This window comes from Phalacrocorax aristotelis, chromosome 13 (assembly GCF_949628215.1).
Source record: "Phalacrocorax aristotelis chromosome 13, bGulAri2.1, whole genome shotgun sequence".
NCBI lineage: Eukaryota > Metazoa > Chordata > Aves > Suliformes > Phalacrocoracidae > Phalacrocorax > Phalacrocorax aristotelis.
The window spans coordinates 2,763,899-2,781,506 of record NC_134288.1 but is presented as its reverse complement, the minus strand read 5'-3'; the positions used below and the strand labels follow the sequence as shown (position 1 = coordinate 2,781,506).

The window sequence follows — 17,608 nt, the reverse complement described above, 5'->3', positions numbered from 1 at the left end:
CCTCTCTCCCATTGCTCACTGCCTGGGAACCTTACTCATACCTGCAGATAGCGCTCGCCTGCTTGAGCTTTGCCAAAGTGCTTCTCCACTGCTGTAACTTGCTCCTGCCCGCGTATAAAATGATTAAGCGAATATAATGCACGCATTAAAATGGTTTGCTGAGCTGCTATGGGTATAGCTCCCTTATACCCCTCCCCCTCCCCAAGCTGTATTATTTTTGCTTTCAAGGTGCGATGAGCACGTTCAACTATTGCCTGCCCCATGCTATTGTAAGCAATGCCGTGTTTTAATACAAAATTCCAAGCTTTACACCATTCTTCGGTACTTCGAGCCCGAAAGCATGGTCCATTATCTGTTTTTATCTCGGTAGGCTTTCCAAGCCACGCCATTACCGTGGTCCAATGCGCAGTCAAATGCGTTGCGGTCTGCTTCCGATGTTGAGTAGCCATGATGACTCCACTATACGTATCAATTGTAATTGCCAGGTGCCATCCGGGGGCCAACTGTGGACATTCAGTAAAGTCAGTCTGCCAGATAGCATTTGCTTCCAGTTCTCGAGGGTTGACTCCTGCCTCCCACAGTGGCGAGTGCTGACAGTAAGGACAGGTGGCTACTACTTCTCTTGCTGCTCTTATTGAGATGCCACACTCCTTTGCCAAGGCTTTAGCACCGAGGTGCAGTTTTTCATGCAGTTTCTTTGCCTCCGTCAATGTCCAGACTCCCGCGGCTGCCTCATCAGCCATGCGATTCTCCTCAATCAGTGGTCCAGGCCCCGTCTGATGACTGCGAATGTGAATTACTGTCACAGTTGCTCCTCGCTGCGATAAAGCAATCTCTAGCATCAAGGCAATTTCCGTGTGTGGTACACCCTCTCGGTTCATGGACATGACTGGTTTATACACATATAAGGAGTCCGTGCACACATTTATATGCCGATCTATATCCTTTTGCAGGGCCATCTCTAGCGCTTTCGCCTCTAGCCACTGCACACTTTTACCCTGCTCCTCATTTGTCTGGCACATCCAACTATTCTCTTCTTTCCACACTACCACCGCTCTGTTCGTCTTCGAGGAAGCGTCTGTGAAATACGTTGGTCCTGGGTGAGGGGTATCCAAAACTCTACTAACCACACTTAAATCCACCACTTTGGCTGTCTCGGCCCACCTCTGTACCATGCCTGTGACGATTTTCCCTGGGTATGAGTATACTGCCAATTGTATATCCTCTTCACTCTCTACCACCTTCCGCCATTTCTCCCCATTCCACGGCACTGTCAGCTTATCTGGCTCCTTCCCAAAGATTCCCTTGCTTTCCCGTCGCAGACGCCAGATCATTCCCCCGGCTACCTTGACTTTTGTGGAGAACGCATCCTTGGGAACCTTCTGATATACCCATTGCAGTGTTTTTTCTTCCCCTGCCCGTATTTGATATAGCAATCCTAATCCTCCACTGGCGGTCAGAATCCAACCTGCAATTAATTCCTCCTGGGGGTCCCACCGCCATACTCCTTCCTTTTGCATTCGACGTTCTATCATCTGCAACTGCTGGACTGCCTCAGCATCTAAAGTCCTGGGCTCCCATGGGTCGGTCCCTTTCAGCAACGCATAGAAAGGTTGCATCTCCTCACCGGTGACGCGCACGAATGTCCGCAACCACTGCAGTGCTCCTACCAGCTTCTGTACATCGTGTAAATTTTTAACCTTAGGTGTAAGTTTAATAGGCTGAGCTTGTATGGAATCCCCTTGTATTCTAGCACACAGAAATCCACACACTGGTCCTCGCTGTACCTTTGCCTCAGCTACCTTGAGGCCCTGTCCCGCAAGGCCCCTTTGGGTGTCTGAAAAGACTTGTTCACACAACGCCTCGGTGGGCGCAGCTATGAGGCTGTCATCCATGTAGTGGATCATGTAGATTCTCTCCTGATACTGTTGCCTTACTTGCTGCAATGCAGAAGCCACATACCTCTGGCAGATCGCTGGAGAATTTTTCATCCCCTGCGGAAGTACTGTCCACTGCCATCTACTACCTGGTTCTGCGCGGTTCACCGCGGGCAGAGTAAAGGCAAATCTCTTTCTATCATCTGGATGTAGCGGAATACTGAAGAAGCAGTCTTTGATATCTAAAACAATGACTCGCCATCCTTTTGGGACAGCACTCAGATCTGGTAGGCCAGGTTGGAGAGGCCCCATGTCCTCCATTTGCTGATTTACTGCTCTAAGGTCATGCAGCATCCTCCATTGGTTTTTATCTTTCTTTTTTATAGCAAATATAGGGGTGTTCCACGGGCTCATCGAGGGCTCTAGGTGCCCTGCTTCGTGCTCTCATTTTACTATAGCTCTTACAGCCTCTGTTTTCTCTGTTGTCAGGGGCCACTGCTCCACCCAGACGGGCTGTTCGGTTTTCCACACTAACTTGTGGTGATGAAACCCTTCTGAGGCAGTGGCCCTTATGCTAAATTTTTCAACCCGATCCCCATCTGGGCAAGGGCGTCTCGCCCTAACAAGGGGCTTGCTACCCCATCTGCTACTAGTATGGTCACTACGGCCGTGAGGAGCTTCCCTGCCTCCTTGTCCATGACTTCAAGTTTCACAGGGCAAGTACTAGCCCTCGTTTGTTGTTCTCCTCCTACCCCTATTATACACTTTCCCATGGCAAGGGGCCAAGCTGGTGGCCACCGTTCGAGTGGCATCACTGTGACATCTGCCCCGGTATCCACTAACATTCCCAGGCATATCCGTGCCGGGCAACTCGGCTCTTGCGGGGTAATCATCACTGCTGCCATGGGTCTCTCGTCACAGCCTATGACCAAGGCCACGCGGGGGCTGTAACCTGCAAATCTTGCTGGTTCTGCCCCCCTGCCTGAACGTTCACTCCCCCTTGGCCCGCTATGGTGGGCCAAGCTCCTGGCGCTGGCACCATGATGGGGGCCATTTGACTCACAGGAGGTGCGAATCCCCCTCGCTTCGCCCTCCTTTGGCCGTTTCCTGGCTTCGTAGTTGGACAATCTCTTGCCAGGTGTCCTGGCTTCCCACACACCCAGCACCTCCCTACTGGGCGCGCTCCTCCTCCATTACGTCCTCCCCTTTCCGCTAGCGGGCACCCAGCTTTAAAGTGCCCTTGCCGTCCACACACGTGACATCTCGGCCCCACCCCGGCCGCTTGCACCATCACCCTTTCTTTGCTTCCACAGTCAGGGTTCTGGCAGATGTGTGCTCCCACACCGCCATGCTGATTCAACGCCTCCTGGCGCAAGACATGCCTAATGGTTTGACCCAATGAAGCCCCCTCCGCCAGGGTGCGGAGGATATCTTGTGTTTGCGGATTTGCTTGATTTCGGAGGCAATCCATAAGGACTGCCTCCTTGGCTGCTGGTGGCAGTTCTGATTCTATAATAGCCTTCTGCAACCTGTCACAAAACGTTGTAAATGGCTCTGCTAGTCCTTGCTGTATCGTTTGCCAAGGTTCTGCTTTTTTCTCATACCTGCCCACTTCGCTATACGCTCTGCGGGACCTCTCCATTACCGCTTGCAGCTCCCTGCCCCTTAATTCTGCTGCTTGCAACTGCGGGGTTTCCAGTCCTTGACTTCTGCCAGTGAGCCGGTCAAGGGTGGTCCCTCTCAGCGGGTGGCCCGGAACTGCCGCCACTTGCTGTACGAGGGCATGGCAGGCACTGTGCATTGCCTCCTTCCAAAGTATGTACATTGTGGGAGCCAATATTGCTTTCGCCAACTGCTTAGCATCAGAGGGGGTCAACGGCGCTGCATGCGCAGCGTCCAGCAGCAATCCTACTCCTTCGTCTTTCAGCCCCTTTTCTCTAATTTCTCGCCAAAAACTTCGCACTAGCTTGGCATCTATCGGCGTCCACTCCACCCCTCCTCCTGGAGCTAGTCGGGCAGGGAAGATCCCGGGCATCTCTATCCTTACTCCATCGAGGCTACAATCTCTGGCTATCAGCCGCCAGTTTGGTAACTCGACTGACTGCCGCTGGGGCGCCCCCTTCGTTAAGAGTCCTGTCTGCCGCCGAGTTACTTCCCCTAGTGCGCGCATAGCCTGCTGCAGCTGCCGCAGCACGTCCTCCGCGGACCCCTCCGGAGCTGCAGCGCTCCGGACGTCCCCTTTTGGCGGTCCCTCTCTCCCTCCTTCTGATTGGTCCTCCGAGTCCCTGCTGCCTTATGCCTCTTTTTTGCGCGCTGCAGGCAAGCTGCTCCCTCTTCCCACATGTGGGCATCGGTTTCTCCCCCAATTTCTGATTCGCTGCTACTCGAGGTTGATCTATACCCCCCCTGTCCTCCCCTCCAGGCACCCCAATCCCCCTCCTCGTCCGACTCCCATCTCAAGGGTTGCCCCGGGAGCCAGTCTCGAGGGTCGGGCAGAGGGCGGTGCCGCTGCCGGCGCTGCTGCCGGTGATGAGCATCTTTCTCCTTCCGCTCCGTCACTCCCGCTGCGTCCGCTGCCACGTCACCCTCCCCGCGCGCGGGTACCCGCGCCTGCGCCAAATCGTCCCAGGGGTATGCGGGGCGGGGGGCATTCGAAGGGTCCTGCTGGCTCAACAGGGAACACCGCCGCTTCCCGATCCACCTCTTTGGGAGCCTCAGACTGAGTCGCTGGCCAGGCTACTCCGTCCGAACTCTCCCCTTCTTCCCCATCCCCCGCGATGCTTGCCCCTGTCTGCGTCCCCACTGCCCCTCCTGGGTCTATTTCCGGGCTACTGTCGCCTGTAGCATCGCGCAGGCACAGCCGCGCCTGCCGCCACGTCTCCTGATCATCCCGAGCTTTCAATAGTAATCGGTGTATCTTTCCCCAGAGCTGTATGTACTGGGGTTTTTCCCATCATATCCCTTTCGGCTAACTCCTCTTCAATTCTCACCCACTTATCCTTATTAAATATGACTGCGGGACTTCGTATGAGCCCCTGCGTAATCATCCGTTGGATGGCCTTTGAGGTAGGCGCCTTCGATATCGAAGTACCATATTCCTTCCCCAATCCCTTCAGTACCTTTACGACTGATTCTATGGCGCGCCCGCCGACCTGCGGCTCCCCGTCCCGCCCCTGTGTGCCTCAAGCTATCTTTTGCCCCCGGCGAACTTGCCAGGCCGCCCCGCCAATCACGTCGGGGTCACCACTTGTAGCTGTACGCTTCTACGGGAGAACTTATCTTAGGCCGCATATCTCTGAGACACAGGGCTCTACCCACCCTGGGGACAGTGATGCACAGACATCAATATGATGGATACAAAATGTCCGTTTATTTAACTGCGTCACACGCTTATATAGCTCTTGCGCTTCCTGTTCCTGCCACTCCTATGGGGAGGAGTCTATCTTTCCGTCACATCCCGTGATCTTCCCGTCGCCGATCCCTGTCTATTCCCCTACAGGTGTGGTGCTGCTGAACTCCGGAGGAGGCATTTTGGATGCTCTCCCCGGCAGTCGTGCCACTGAGTCGCGAGGCATCAGCAGCGGCTCTGTTTGGCAGTGGCTGCAAGGCAAGCGACTTTGGTCCCTTGCTTGCTTCCAGGCTCTGCTGTTGAGATGCTCTGGGGAGTCCCTGTGCTTGTTCCACAGCCTGCCTTGAGAAAGGCGCCTGGGATGGCTGCGCCTGTCTCTTGGAGAGATTTCTCCCGGGAAGCTCCAGGCTGTTGGAATATTTGCAGCTAGGGTCTCGTTCAACCTGAGAAGTTGCAAAGGATTCCAAGGTGCAGCAAACGCCGTCAACAACTTCTCTGATGAGTTTGTCCAGGGAAGCCTCTGCAGACGCTCCATCGGAAGCTGCTGTTTCAGCTTGCCCCGATTTCTCTTCCTCGGCTCGGGTGGCTCCTCCGGCAACAGGTCGCTCCTTCCGCCTGCCTGCCGGCCCTGGCTCACACGCTGCGGCCGTGCTGGATGTCAAAGCCTTTGCCAAGCTCTCCAGCACGGTCGCTACGAGCTCTTTGGCCACCCGTCCGATTTCCTGCTGGCAAAGTGAAGGAGAAGTCTCCGAAGGCTCTGCTCCTCCGGCGCTGCCACACAAGCTTCCTCTGATCCCCTGGGCAGCCTTCCTTAAAACGCAGGCAGCCTGAGCCCGAGGAGCCTTCACCCTCTGCAACACTTCCCACACCACAGCCTCAGCCACCTCTTCAAGCTTCTGGGCTTCTGTTGGGGCTTGTTGTTGAGACGCAGCTCTGGACACGCTGTCTGCAGCGCGGTCTGGCTGCTTGCCGGAGTCAGCACCGCTACTGACCCTCCTGGGCAGCTCGGCACCTTCCTGTCCCAGCTCAGGTTGGGAGCAGGTTTGGCCTTCGTCCAAAGCTGCTTTCAGCCTCCTGCAGCGCCCCGATTTCAGGGAGATCTTTCTGCTCGCGGGTGGAGGTGGGCAAGATGGTCTTTGAGGCTGCCGCAGCTGCTCCAGTAGGCACGAAGCGTCCATTGTCCCCAGCGGTTTGTGGGCATCCCTTAACGTGGCCAGGCGTTGCCGAAGCCTTTCCTGCAAGGTGACACCGCGTTGTGGCTCGCCGTTGCCCAGACAAGCGCTCCCGCCCCTGCGTGCTGAGGCTTCACGCGGGCCCAGGCCAGCGCTCTGCTTCAGCCACGCGGCGAGGGCACAAGAGAAGGGTTCCCTCAGGACAACGCGGGCTCGCACATGACCTTCCTGCCCGTGCCCACCCCAGCACCCTGCGCTGGCTCAGCTCCGAGCCGGCTAGTCCTTTCCCCGGCACCACGCCTGGCCCACGAGCACAGCCCTCGTCTCTTCTGCACTGAGCGCCCCCCCCGAGATGCCGCGAGCCAAGCCCCAGCCCTCGGCACCGTGCCGCTGACAGGTGTCCGCCAACACTGCGCTTTGCCTACCTCCTCTCGCCTGAACACGTACTCTGCCTCCAGCTTGAGTCCGGTCAGATACTGCCTGTACTCGTTGAACTCCTTCAGAGTGCAAACCACCTACGGAGAGACGAGGGCAGAAATCGCCCGAGCGCTGTCAAGCCAGCTACTGGCAGCAGGCTGCCTTCCCCGAAACAGCCCAAACCCAGCGGGAGGGGGGCTGCTCCTCTGCACGCGCTCCCTCTGCGCTCGGGGAAGCCCGCTCGGAGGGAACCGTTTTTATCGGCCCGACGACGTCCAAACCTACCTTGCCATCGCTGGTGACGAAACCCCCTCTCTTCAGCCTCTGCAGGTTGTCTTGGCGTTTGTGGTAGGCCCGGAGATGGGGGTCGTGCAGGCTGTTGTACTCTGTGGGCAGTCGGCGACCGTAGGGATCTCCCAGGTCAAAATAGCATGAGGGCCGCTGAAGCTGTAAGGGAGATGTTCCAGAGGATGAACTCCAGGTCAGGAGAGAGCAGCGGAGACGAACACGCTTCCGAGCTCCTCACACACACAGGCTGGCATTTCCAAAGCTCCGAGGTACAGGCTAGTCCCTGGCTTGCTTCCCACCCAGAGGAGAGCTCTCGCTACATCAGAGACTCTCCAGCGGAGAAGGCGGCCTCTGCCTACACCCCCCCGTCCGGTGGCTATCTCTACCGGTGCTGGAGGCAGACAAGGAGCTGTTTACTGCGGGGGTGAGAGGGGTGCACCCCGTGCTGCACCTGTAAGGAGCTGAGCTGCAATGTTGCCTACAGCCATGCCTTTTCCTCAGGCAATTCACCCTTGTTGCAAAACAGGATTGCGCTGCTCCCCAGAGGTGCCAAGCTGTGCTTGTGCAAAGCTAAAGGTAGCTGGAAGACTCCTCTCCATCCAGCTCTGGCCAGCCTGGAGCACTGCTATAGGGCAAGTCCTCCTTCCTCTTGGCACCACGGAGCCACGCGCTCCCCCCGCCTCCCCAGCCCTGTGCGACTGAAGGGCTGCAGCTCCCGCGGTAGAGCAGGTGGCCACAAGGCCGCCCCTTCTCTGAATGACGGGGAGCCCGTAAAAGAAGAGAGCTTTTCCACCCCTTTCCGCTTCGTTTACCTTTTCCCCCAGCTTTGCCCTGCAGAAGACAGGCTTGGAGCCGGGCAACACAGGGATTTTGACCCCGAGGGGGAGGTCCAGCAGCCTCGGATCCATCAGCCCAGCAGCTCCTTCTCCCAGGTGCCGTCTCCTGTGCCCGAGCTAGGAAGACAGAGACACTCAGGTGCCAGCTCAAGAAGCCTCCTGCAGGGCACTTGCAAGAAAGGGCACGTGCCAAGGCCCCAGAGCAACCCTGCCACACCCGGGGCTCCCCGGCTGAGCCCTCTCCGTCGGCCCCACTGCTCACCTCTCTCCTCTCTCCCAGTGCACTCGGCAGTGCGTCTGCCTTTCGGACGCCAGCAGTGAGACGGCGCTCCGCGGCTCCTTCCAAGAGCTCTCGTGGAGCTGCGACCCTGCGCTGACTCCTCTCGCTCCAGAGGCTGCCAGCGAGCGGCTATATAGAGCCATGGGGCATTGTCGCATCACAGCGTTGTCATGTTGCAGCGTTGTCACATCGCTGCATTGCCGTGCCGCCGCCCGGCTGCCGCCCACCGGACCATGGGACAGGCCTGTGGGCCACCCGCTCTTGCTGAGCGCGTTTTGAGAGGTCATCTCCACAGGCCCCTTCCCACCTCAACTCCTCTGCGATTCTGTGAAGCAAAGCAGGCATCCTCGACAAGCGGGAAGAGATGCAAGGAACGGCCACAGCAGAGAGGCTCCTTCTTAGCTCAGCTTTCCCCCTTTTCCTTTTTAGACCTCTTCCCTGTCACGGGCAAAGCAGCCTCGAGTCGGGCGACTGCACTGAATTGGATTGTTGGCCCACAGCAGTCAACATCCAATTCCCGATTCGCGTCTTGAGAAACAACGCAGAAGGCAAACAGAGGCCGAGGGAAACCCCTCCCCTGCCCTTTCCTCAGGCTCCCCTTCAGCCCAGGCACCTCTCTGCCCCCTTCCCAGTCAGCCTCCCCCGCCCTCGTCTCTGCTGCTCGCTTCGGCTCTCACTTCCTACCGCTTTGGGGCTGGATGCGGTGAGGTCGCCGATGGCCCCTTCCTCCAGCCCGTCTAGGTCCTGCTGAACGGCGGCCCGACCATCGAGCCTAACGACTGCGTGCCCGCGTTTGGGATCGGTGGTGCGTTGCCTGTCCTCCTCAGGTCGTCGTGGCAGCTTTGAAACGGGAGAGGTCCTGCCACGCTCTCTTGTTAAACAAAGGCAAGAAACAGGGAGAGTAATAAATGGTACGTGCCGATGATTACCGTGGGTCTCGCGGGAAACAGCAAAGTGCACGGCCCAGGAACCATGCTCCTCTGCTTCCAAAGCAGCCTCTTGCACATGCGCCAGCTGCCGCTCTTCTCCTGCTTTGCAAGCGCAGGAGCGGCATCGGCTGTGCCCCGACTCCCCTCTCCCTGCGGCGTTGGCTCCTCAGCCACAACAGCGACGCCCCTTGCGCCGTGTTCACAGACATTTGCACCCTCAGGAAGCGCTGCCGGAGCTGTATGTGGTCCCGGTAGGGGACGTGCGAGGCCCTGTGTGCAGTTCCTCTGCAGCTGGAAAGCACAGGGACGCCCGAGAGCCGCAGCAGACGCCAGACCGTGCATCCGCCGGGCTCTGCCTGTAAGAAGCCAGGCAAGGCAGAGCAGAATGCCCTGTGCAGTGCAAGTCAGGGAGTCACAAAAGTGACAGGAACTAGCTAAACTAAGACCCCCTTGGAAGTTGTGTCAGACCTCTGGGGTTCCATCACTTTAAAAACAGAGACCGCTCCTTACCTGTGTGTCGTGGTTTAGCCGGCAGCTCAGCCCCGCACAGCCGCTCGCTCACTCCCCCACGGGCAGATCGGGGAGAGAATCAGAAGGGTAACGCTCATGGGTTCAGATAAGAACAGTTCGATGATTAAGATTTCGAAAAAAACCCCAAACAACAACAATGCAATGGAAATGAGAACAACGAGAGGCGCAAAACCCGGGCGGGGCAGGGGAGGGGAATGAAGGGCGGAAATACGCCACGCGACGCAGGTGCCCGCCCGCCCCACGGCGCGCCTCTTCCGAGCCGAAAACTGCCCCCCCCTTAATATACTGGCCATGGTGTCACATGCTACGGAATGAACATGCCATTGGGCAGCGGCGGGCAGCCGCCCCCGCCGTGGCCCTGCCCCTCTGCCCCTGCCAGCCTCCCGCCGACGTGGCAGAGCGCGGGAAGCTGGAAAGGTAGCCGGCGCCCCACGGGGAGGAGAATTAACGCCTTGTCAGCCAAAACCAGCACACTGCAGTGTGTTGGGGTATCGGTAAAGCTCACGGAGAGGATCCCATGGCCACACATCAGCTGGGACAGCCTGCGATGTTACGAGCGTGGTGACGTCCCTGCAAAGAGACCCACTGAAGTTCACGGCACTTCTGAGCCCAGGAGCTCAGCGAGGGCAGGAGGAAGGCGGTCTCTGCCGAAAGCCTCGGCAGGGGCCGGGGTGCAGAGGCGACAGAGGCACGCGGCGCTGCGTGTCTCCGTCCTGCCAGCCAGTTTGCTTACAAAGATATTCTCACCCCCGTGTCACGGGGTTTTGCCATTCCAGTCGAGGAGAGGGCACGAACAGAAAGAAGGCAATTCAGAACAGAATCCAGAGTGACCGGGCAGGGCTGGAGTAGCAGAGGGAAGGTGGTTTGGCTGCTGGTGTTTTCTGGTGCTGACATGAGTGAGAAGAGGGCCCGAGGGGCTGGCTGCTCCAGGGGCAGCCAAGGTGCTCGGGAGCATACCTAGCTGCCTGCAGCGAGCATTTCCCTCTCTGCGTCTGCGTGCTGACCGTCTTGCCAGGGAACACGAGGGACCTCTGGTTTGGCCAGCCAGGAGAGAAGGACGCCTTTAGCCTGGGGGAGAGAGGGGCTGGCTGTGGAGGTGTGGGGACGAGTGCTGGTGATCCTGAAGGGCTGGCATTGTCCCGGGAAAGAGGCTGGGGTGGAGAGAGAGACTGAGGGAGCTCACGCCTTACCTCGAGCCACTGCTCACAGCCTCCGATACATAGCAGTTCCTGTGGGAAGGCCTTCCAGAAGTTAGAGCTAAAGAACGCCTGCACAACATGTCCCTTGTTGCCGGTGTCGCAGGGCTGTGAGGGCCCCTCCAGGTGCCCGCTGTAGGCTCCCTGCAGCTGGGGTTACTTTCTCTCTGCAGATGGGCAGAGTGGTAAACCAAAGACTCGAGAGGTTCTCTGGGTAGGACGGGCTCTGTTTCCTGCTATTGGGGAATTTTTACGGCACCCCTCGAGGCAAACTAAACCCACGTTTGTGCTTGAATACGAAAAACAACCAAGCTAAACCAAAAAACCCGAACAATGCATTGGGCAGAGCGGCTCTACCTGGAGTCGGCAATGATGCGTCACAAGCAGGTTCCTTCCCTCCCCTTGCACCAGCGCCCATCCCGTGAGCAGTTTGAGCGGTTTGCCTGGGGCACCTCAGCTGGGCCGTGGGCCCATCTCCCAGAGCAGCTCTGCTGGCCAGTCAGAGGTGGCCCCTGAGAGCTTCCGTTCCAGGATGGCTACAAGGCAGTGCCGAGGCTGTTTCTAATCACCCAGGGAAACTGCGCTCCCTTGCAGGGAGTCCTGCTGTCTCTGGCACCCCTGCTTCCAGCCAGGTCAACCCCTTCTCGCAGTGGGGCCTCCTTGCCCTCCGTGCCGGATCGTTCCTCGGTCACAAATTTCCACCGCCGAGCAGTTAGCGTTTGAATGTCAACTGTCAACCCTCGGCCTTGTCTCCTTGTGGGACCGAAGGCCTCCCTTCCCCAGGGGATGCTCCATGGGAGACCGTCCAAGGCCAAGCCCGTGTGCGGCACAGCAGGGTAGTGAGCTCCCGTTCAAGAGGGGGTTGCTCCCGCCGCTCCCCTCTGGCTGAGCCCTGGCATGGGCTGCTCATGCGAACCTGCTCCCGTGCACCATTCTGGGCCTCCACAACATACCTGCCTCCCCGCTCAGGACAGACCAGACCCAAACAACACGTGGCAGAGCGGGCCCCGGGTGGAGAGGCCACCGCCCATCCCAGGCGCAGTGACAGCACCTATCTGTGCAGAGCTTCTGGGGGAGCTTGGCCTGAGGAGAAAGGGCCCTGCAAAAAGGATCTCAAGGCGAAGGCCAACATTGTCCCTCACAGAAGGTGAAAGCCAGGCCTCCTAGAACCGGACCCGTCCCCTCCGCTAGCCTGGCAGCAAAGCTTGCTAAACAAGACAAAAATGCTGGCTACTTCTCGCCTCCGTGGTTAAGATTCCCTCTAAAATCGGGTCTTAGCGTGACGGAGGCCGCAGGAGGGAAAAAGACGAGGGAGATTGCCGCAGGGAAAATGCCCAGACACAGCCTGGGCTGGCTTGAACGTAGGTAGGCACAAGCAAGCACTTGGGAGTGAGCTCTTTATTGCGAGCACAAGGGCGTAAGGTCTGTGTGTGCTGCCTGGTGGAGCTGCCCAGGGGCTCTGCACCTCTCCTGCCACACACCTCCTCAGGACAGTGTCCACAAGCCTGCCAGCTAACACCCTCCTTTCTGACACGGGCTGCTGGGGCTCGCCTTGCACAAGCTTTACGCGCACTGCTCTGCGCTGTGCTCCTGCCCGGGCAGGGGGCTTCGCACCCGCCGGACGACGGGCTGTCCGGAGAAGTGTGGGCACACGGAGGGGAGGACGTCCTCAGCGGGATAGCTCTCCTTTCCATCTGATGGTGCAGGCAGCTTTGCGACGCACCTTCCAAAATTCAGTCTGGGACTCAGGGCAGGCCCAGGTTGACAGCTCCGCTCTAAAACAGAGTCGATGATGCGGCTTGCCATGGTCCTTATAGCCAAAGTGTTGGCTAAGGCTGTCGGCTTCGGCGTCAGTTCTCGCTCGAACTTCGGCGCCGTTGCAAGAACCTCAGGGACAACGGTTGTGGCATACCCAGCCCGTTCGGCGTGGTGCTGCTGAACTCCGGAGGAGGCATTTTGGATGCTCTCCCCGGCAGTCGTGCCACTGAGTTGCGAGGCATCAGCAGCGACTCTGTTTGGCAGTGGCTGCAAGGCAAGCGACTTTGGTCCCTTGCTTGCTTCCAGGCTCTGCTGTTGAGATGCTCTGGGGAGTCCCTGTGCTTGTTCCACAGCCTGCCTTGAGAAAGGCGCCTGGGATGGCTGCGCCTGTCTCTTGGAGAGATTTCTCCCAGGAAGCTCCAGGCTGTTGGAATATTTGCAGCTAGGGTCTCGTTCAACCTGAGAAGTTGCAAAGGATTCCAAGGTGCAGCAAATGCCGTCAACAACTTCTCTGATGAGTTTGTCCAGGGAAGCCTCTGCAGACGCTCCATCGGAAGCTGCTGTTTCAGCTTGCCCCGATTTCTCTTCCTCGGCTCGGGTGGCTCCTCCGGCAACAGGTCGCTCCTTCCGCCTGCCTGCCGGCACTGGCTCACACGCTGTGGCCATGCTGGATGTCAAAGCCTTTGCCAAGCTCTCCAGCACGGTTGCTACGAGCTCTTTGGCCACCCGTCCGATTTCCTGCTGGCAAAGTGAAGGAGAAGTCTCCAAAGGCTCTGCTCCTCCGGCGCTGCCACACAAGCTTCCCCTGATCCCCTGGGCAGCCCTCCTTAAAACGCAGGCAGCCTGAGCCCGAGGAGCCTTCACCCTCTGCAACACTTCCCACACCACAGCCTCAGCCACCTCTTCAAGCTTCTGGGCTTCTGTTGCGGCTTGTTGTTGAGACGCAGCTCTGGACACGCTGTCTGCAGCGCGGTCTGGCTGCTTGCCGGAGTCAGCACCGCTACTGACCCTCCTGGGCAGCTCAGCACCTTCCTGTCCCAGCTCAGGTTGGGAGCAGGTTTGGCCTTCATCCAAAGCTGCTTTCAGCCTCCTGCAGCGCCCCGATTTCAGGGAGATCTTTCTGCTCGCGGGTGGAGGTGGGCAAGATGGTCTTTGAGGCTGCCGCAGCTGCTCCAGCAGGCACGAAGCGTCCATTGTCCCCAGCGGTTTGTGGGCATCCCTTAACGTGGCCAGGCGTTGCCGAAGCCTTTCCTGCAAGGTGACACCGCGTTGTGGCTCGCCGTTGCCCAGACAAGCGCTCCCGCCCCTGCGTGCTGAGGCTTCACGCGGGCCCAGGCCAGCGCTCTGCTTCAGCCACGCGGCGAGGGCACAAGAGAAGGGTTCCCTCAGGACAACGCGGGCTCGCACATGACCTTCCTGCCCGTGCCCACCCCAGCACCCTGCGCTGGCTCAGCTCCGAGCCGGCTAGTCCTTTCCCCGGCACCATGCCTGGCCCACGAGCACAGCCCTCGTCTCTTCTGCACTGAGCGCCCCCCCCGAGATGCCGTGAGCCAAGCCCCAGCCCTCGGCACCGTGCCGCTGACAGGTGTCCGCCAACACTGCGCTTTGCCTACCTCCTCTCGTCTGAACACGTACTCTGCCTCCAGCTTGAGTCCGGTCAGATACTGCCTGTACTCGTTGAACTCCTTCAGAGTGCAAACCACCTACGGAGAGACGAGGGCAGAAATCGCCCGAACGCTGTCAAGCCAGCTACTGGCAGCAGGCTGCCTTCCCCGAAACAGCCCAAACCCAGCGGGAGGGGGGCTGCTCCTCTGCACGTGCTCCCTCTGCGCTCGGGGAAGCCCGCTCGGAGGGAACCGTTTTTATCGGCCCGACGACGTCCAAACCTACCTTGCCATCGCTGGTGACGAAACCCCCTCTCTTCAGCCTCTGCAGGTTGTCTTGGCGTTTGTGGTAGGCCCGGAGATGGGGGTCGTGCAGGCTGTTGTACTCTGTGGGCAGTCGGCGACCGTAGGGATCTCCCAGGTCAAAATAGCATGAGGGTCGCTGAAGCTGTAAGGGAGATGTTCCAGAGGATGAACTCCAGGTCAGGAGAGAGCAGCGGAGACGAACATGCTTCCGAGCTCCTCACACACACAGGCTGGCATTTCCAAAGCTCCGAGGTACAGGCTAGTCCCTGGCTTGCTTCCCACCCAGAGGAGAGCTCTCGCTACATCAGAGACTCTCCAGCAGAGAAGGCGGCCTTTGCCTACACTCCCCCGTCCGGTGGCTATCTCTACCGGTGCTGGAGGCAGACAAGGAGCTGTTTACTGCGGGGGTGAGAGGGGTGCACCCCGTGCTGACCTGTAAGGAGCTGAGCTGCAATGTTGCCTACAGCCATGCCTTTTCCTCAGGCAATTCCTTTTTGCAAAACAGGATTGCGCTGATCCCCAGAGGTGCCAAGCTGTGCTTGTGCAAAGCTAAAGGTAGCTGGAAGACTCCTCTCCAACCAGCTCTGGCCAGCCTGGAGCACTGCTATGGGGCAAGTCCTCCTTCCTCTTGGCACCATGGAGCCACGCGCTCCCTGCGCCTCCCCAGCCCTGTGCGACTGAAGGGCTGCAGCTCCCGCGGTAAAGCAGGTGGCCACAAGGCTGCCCCTTCTCTGAATGACGGGGACCCCGTAAAAGAAGAGAGCTTTTCCACCCCTTTCCGCTTCGTTTACCTTTTCCCCCAGCTTTGCCCTGCAGAAGACAGGCTTGGAGCCGGGCAACACAGGGATTTTGACCCCGAGGGGGAGGTCCAGCAGCCTCGGATCCATCAGCCCAGTAGCTCCTTCTCCCAGGTGCCGTCTCCTGTGCCCGAGCTAGGAAGACAGAGACACTCAGGTGCCAGCTCAAGAAGCCTCCTGCATGGCACTTGCAAGAAAGGGCACGTGCCAAGGCCCCAGAGCAACCCTGCCACACCCGGGGCTCCCCGGCTGAGCCCTCTCCGTCGGCCCCGCTGCTCACCTCTCTCCTCTCTCCCAGTGCACTCGGCAGTGCGTCTGCCTTTCGGACGCCAGCAGTGAGACGGCGCTCCGCGGCTCCTTCCAAGAGCTCTCGTGGAGCTGCGACCCTGCGCTGACTCCGCTCGCTCCAGAGGCTCCCAGCGAGCGGCTATATAGAGCCACGGGGCATTGTCGCATCACAGTGTTGTCACGTTGCAGCGTTGTCACATCGCTGCGTTGCCGTGCCGCCGCCCGGCTGCCGCCCACCGGACCATGGGACAGGCCTGTGGGCCACCCGCTCTTGCTGAGCGCGCTTTGAGAGGTCATCTCCACAGGCCCCTTCCCACCTCAACTCCTCTGCGATTCTGTGAAGCAAAGCAGGCATCCTCGACAAGCGGGAAGAGATGCAAGGAACGGCCACAGCAGAGAGGCTCCTTCTTAGCTCAGCTTTCCCCCTTTTCCTTTTTAGACCTCTTCCCTGTCACGGGCAAAGCAGCCTCAAGTCGGGCGACTGCACTGAATTGGATTGTTGGCCCACAGCAGTCAACATCCAATTCCCGATTTGCGTCTTGAGAAACAACGCAGAAGCAAACAGAGGCCGAGGGAAACCCCTCCCCTGCCCTTTCCTCAGGCTCCCCTTCAGCCCAGGCACCTCTCTGCCCCCTTCCCAGTCAGCCTCCCCCGCCCTCGTCTCTGCTGCTCGCTTCGGCTCTCACTTCCTACCGCTTTGGGGCTGGATGCGGTGAGGTCGCCGATGGCCCCTTCCTCCAGCCCGTCTAGGTCCTGCTGAACGGCGGCCCGACCATCGAGCCTAACGACTGCGTGCCCCCATTTGGGATCGGTGGTGCGTCGCCTGTCCTCCTCAAGTCGTCGTGGCAGCTTTGAAACGGGAGAGGTCCTGCCACGCTCTCTTGTTAAACAAAGGCAAGAAACAGGGAGAGTAATAAATGGTACGTGCCGATGATTACCGTGGGTCTCGCGGGAAACAGCAAAGTGCACGGCCCAGGAACCATGCTCCTCTGCTTCCAAAGCAGCCTCTTGCACATGCGCCAGCTGCCGCTCTTCTCCTGCTTTGCAAGCGCAGGAGCGGCATCGGCTGTGCCCCGACTCCCCTCTCCCTGCGGCGTTGGCTCCTCAGCCACAACAGCGACGCCCCTTGCGCCATGTTCACAGACATTTGCACCCTCAGTAAGCGCTGCCGGAGCTGTATGTGGTCCCGGTAGGGGACGTGCGAGGCCCTGTGTGCAGTTCCTCTGCAGCTGGAAAGCACAGGGACGCCCGAGAGCCGCAGCAGACGCCAGACCGTGCATCCGCCGGGCTCTGCCTGTAAGAAGCTAGGCAAGGCAGAGCAGAACGCCCTGTGCAGTGCAAGTCAGGGAGTCACAAAAGTGACAGGAACTAGCTAAACTAAGACCCCCTTGGAAGTTGTGTCACACCTCTGGGGTTCCATCACTTTAAAAACAGAGACCGCTCCTTACCTGTGTGTCGTGGTTTAGCCGGCAGCTCAGCCCCGCACAGCCGCTCGCTCACTCCCCCACGGGCAGATCGGGGAGAGAATCAGAAGGGTAACGCTCATGGGTTCAGATAAGAACAGTTCGATGATTAAGATTTCGAAAAAAAACCCAAACAACAACAATGCAATGGAAATGAGAACAACGAGAGGCGCAAAACCCGGGCGGGGCGGGGGAGGGGAATGAAGGGCGGAAATACGCCACGCGACGCAGGCGCCCGCCCGCCCCACGGCGCGCCTCTTCCGAGCCGAAAACTGCCCCCCCCTTAATATACTGGCCATGGTGTCACATGCTACGGAATGAACATGCCATTGGGCAGCGGCGGGCAGCCGCCCCCGCCATGGCCCTGCCCCTCTGCCCCTGCCAGCCTCCCGCCGACGTGGCAGAGCGCGGGAAGCTGGAAAGGTAGCCGGCGCCCCACGGGGAGGAGAATTAACGCCTTGTCAGCCAAAACCAGCACACTGCGGTGTGTTGGGGTATCGGTAAAGCTCACGGAGAG

General features: G+C 59.0%; 1 protein-coding gene across 1 annotated transcript; it reads right to left on the bottom strand.

Moving 5' to 3' along the window:
- Nucleotides 1-5,226: 5,226 nt before the first annotated feature.
- On the bottom strand, nucleotides 5,227-8,657 carry LOC142064076 (uncharacterized). Its single transcript, XM_075108620.1, has 5 exons — nucleotides 8,202-8,657; nucleotides 7,916-8,056; nucleotides 7,101-7,262; nucleotides 6,824-6,913; nucleotides 5,227-6,461 (listed from the first exon to the last, which is right to left on the bottom strand). Exons 2-5 carry the CDS (start codon nucleotides 8,009-8,011, stop codon nucleotides 5,328-5,330), a joined length of 1,482 nt encoding a protein of 493 aa, XP_074964721.1. The 5' UTR covers nucleotides 8,012-8,056; nucleotides 8,202-8,657; the 3' UTR covers nucleotides 5,227-5,327.
- Between the last annotated feature and the right edge of the window lie 8,951 nt (nucleotides 8,658-17,608).

Bases quoted from the DNA above. Each gene is read 5' to 3' on its own strand.
- LOC142064076 (XM_075108620.1), bottom strand. From the start codon at position 8,011: ATGGATCCGAGGCTGCTGGACCTCCCCCTCGGGGTCAAAATCCCTGTG. The intron at 7,263-7,915 runs GTAAACGAAGCG...TCTCCCTTACAG, and splicing joins GGGCAAAGCTGGGGGAAAAG to CTTCAGCGGCCCTCATGCTA. The intron at 6,462-6,823 runs GTAGGCAAAGCG...GTCACCTTGCAG, and splicing joins ACGTGTTCAGGCGAGAGGAG to GAAAGGCTTCGGCAACGCCT.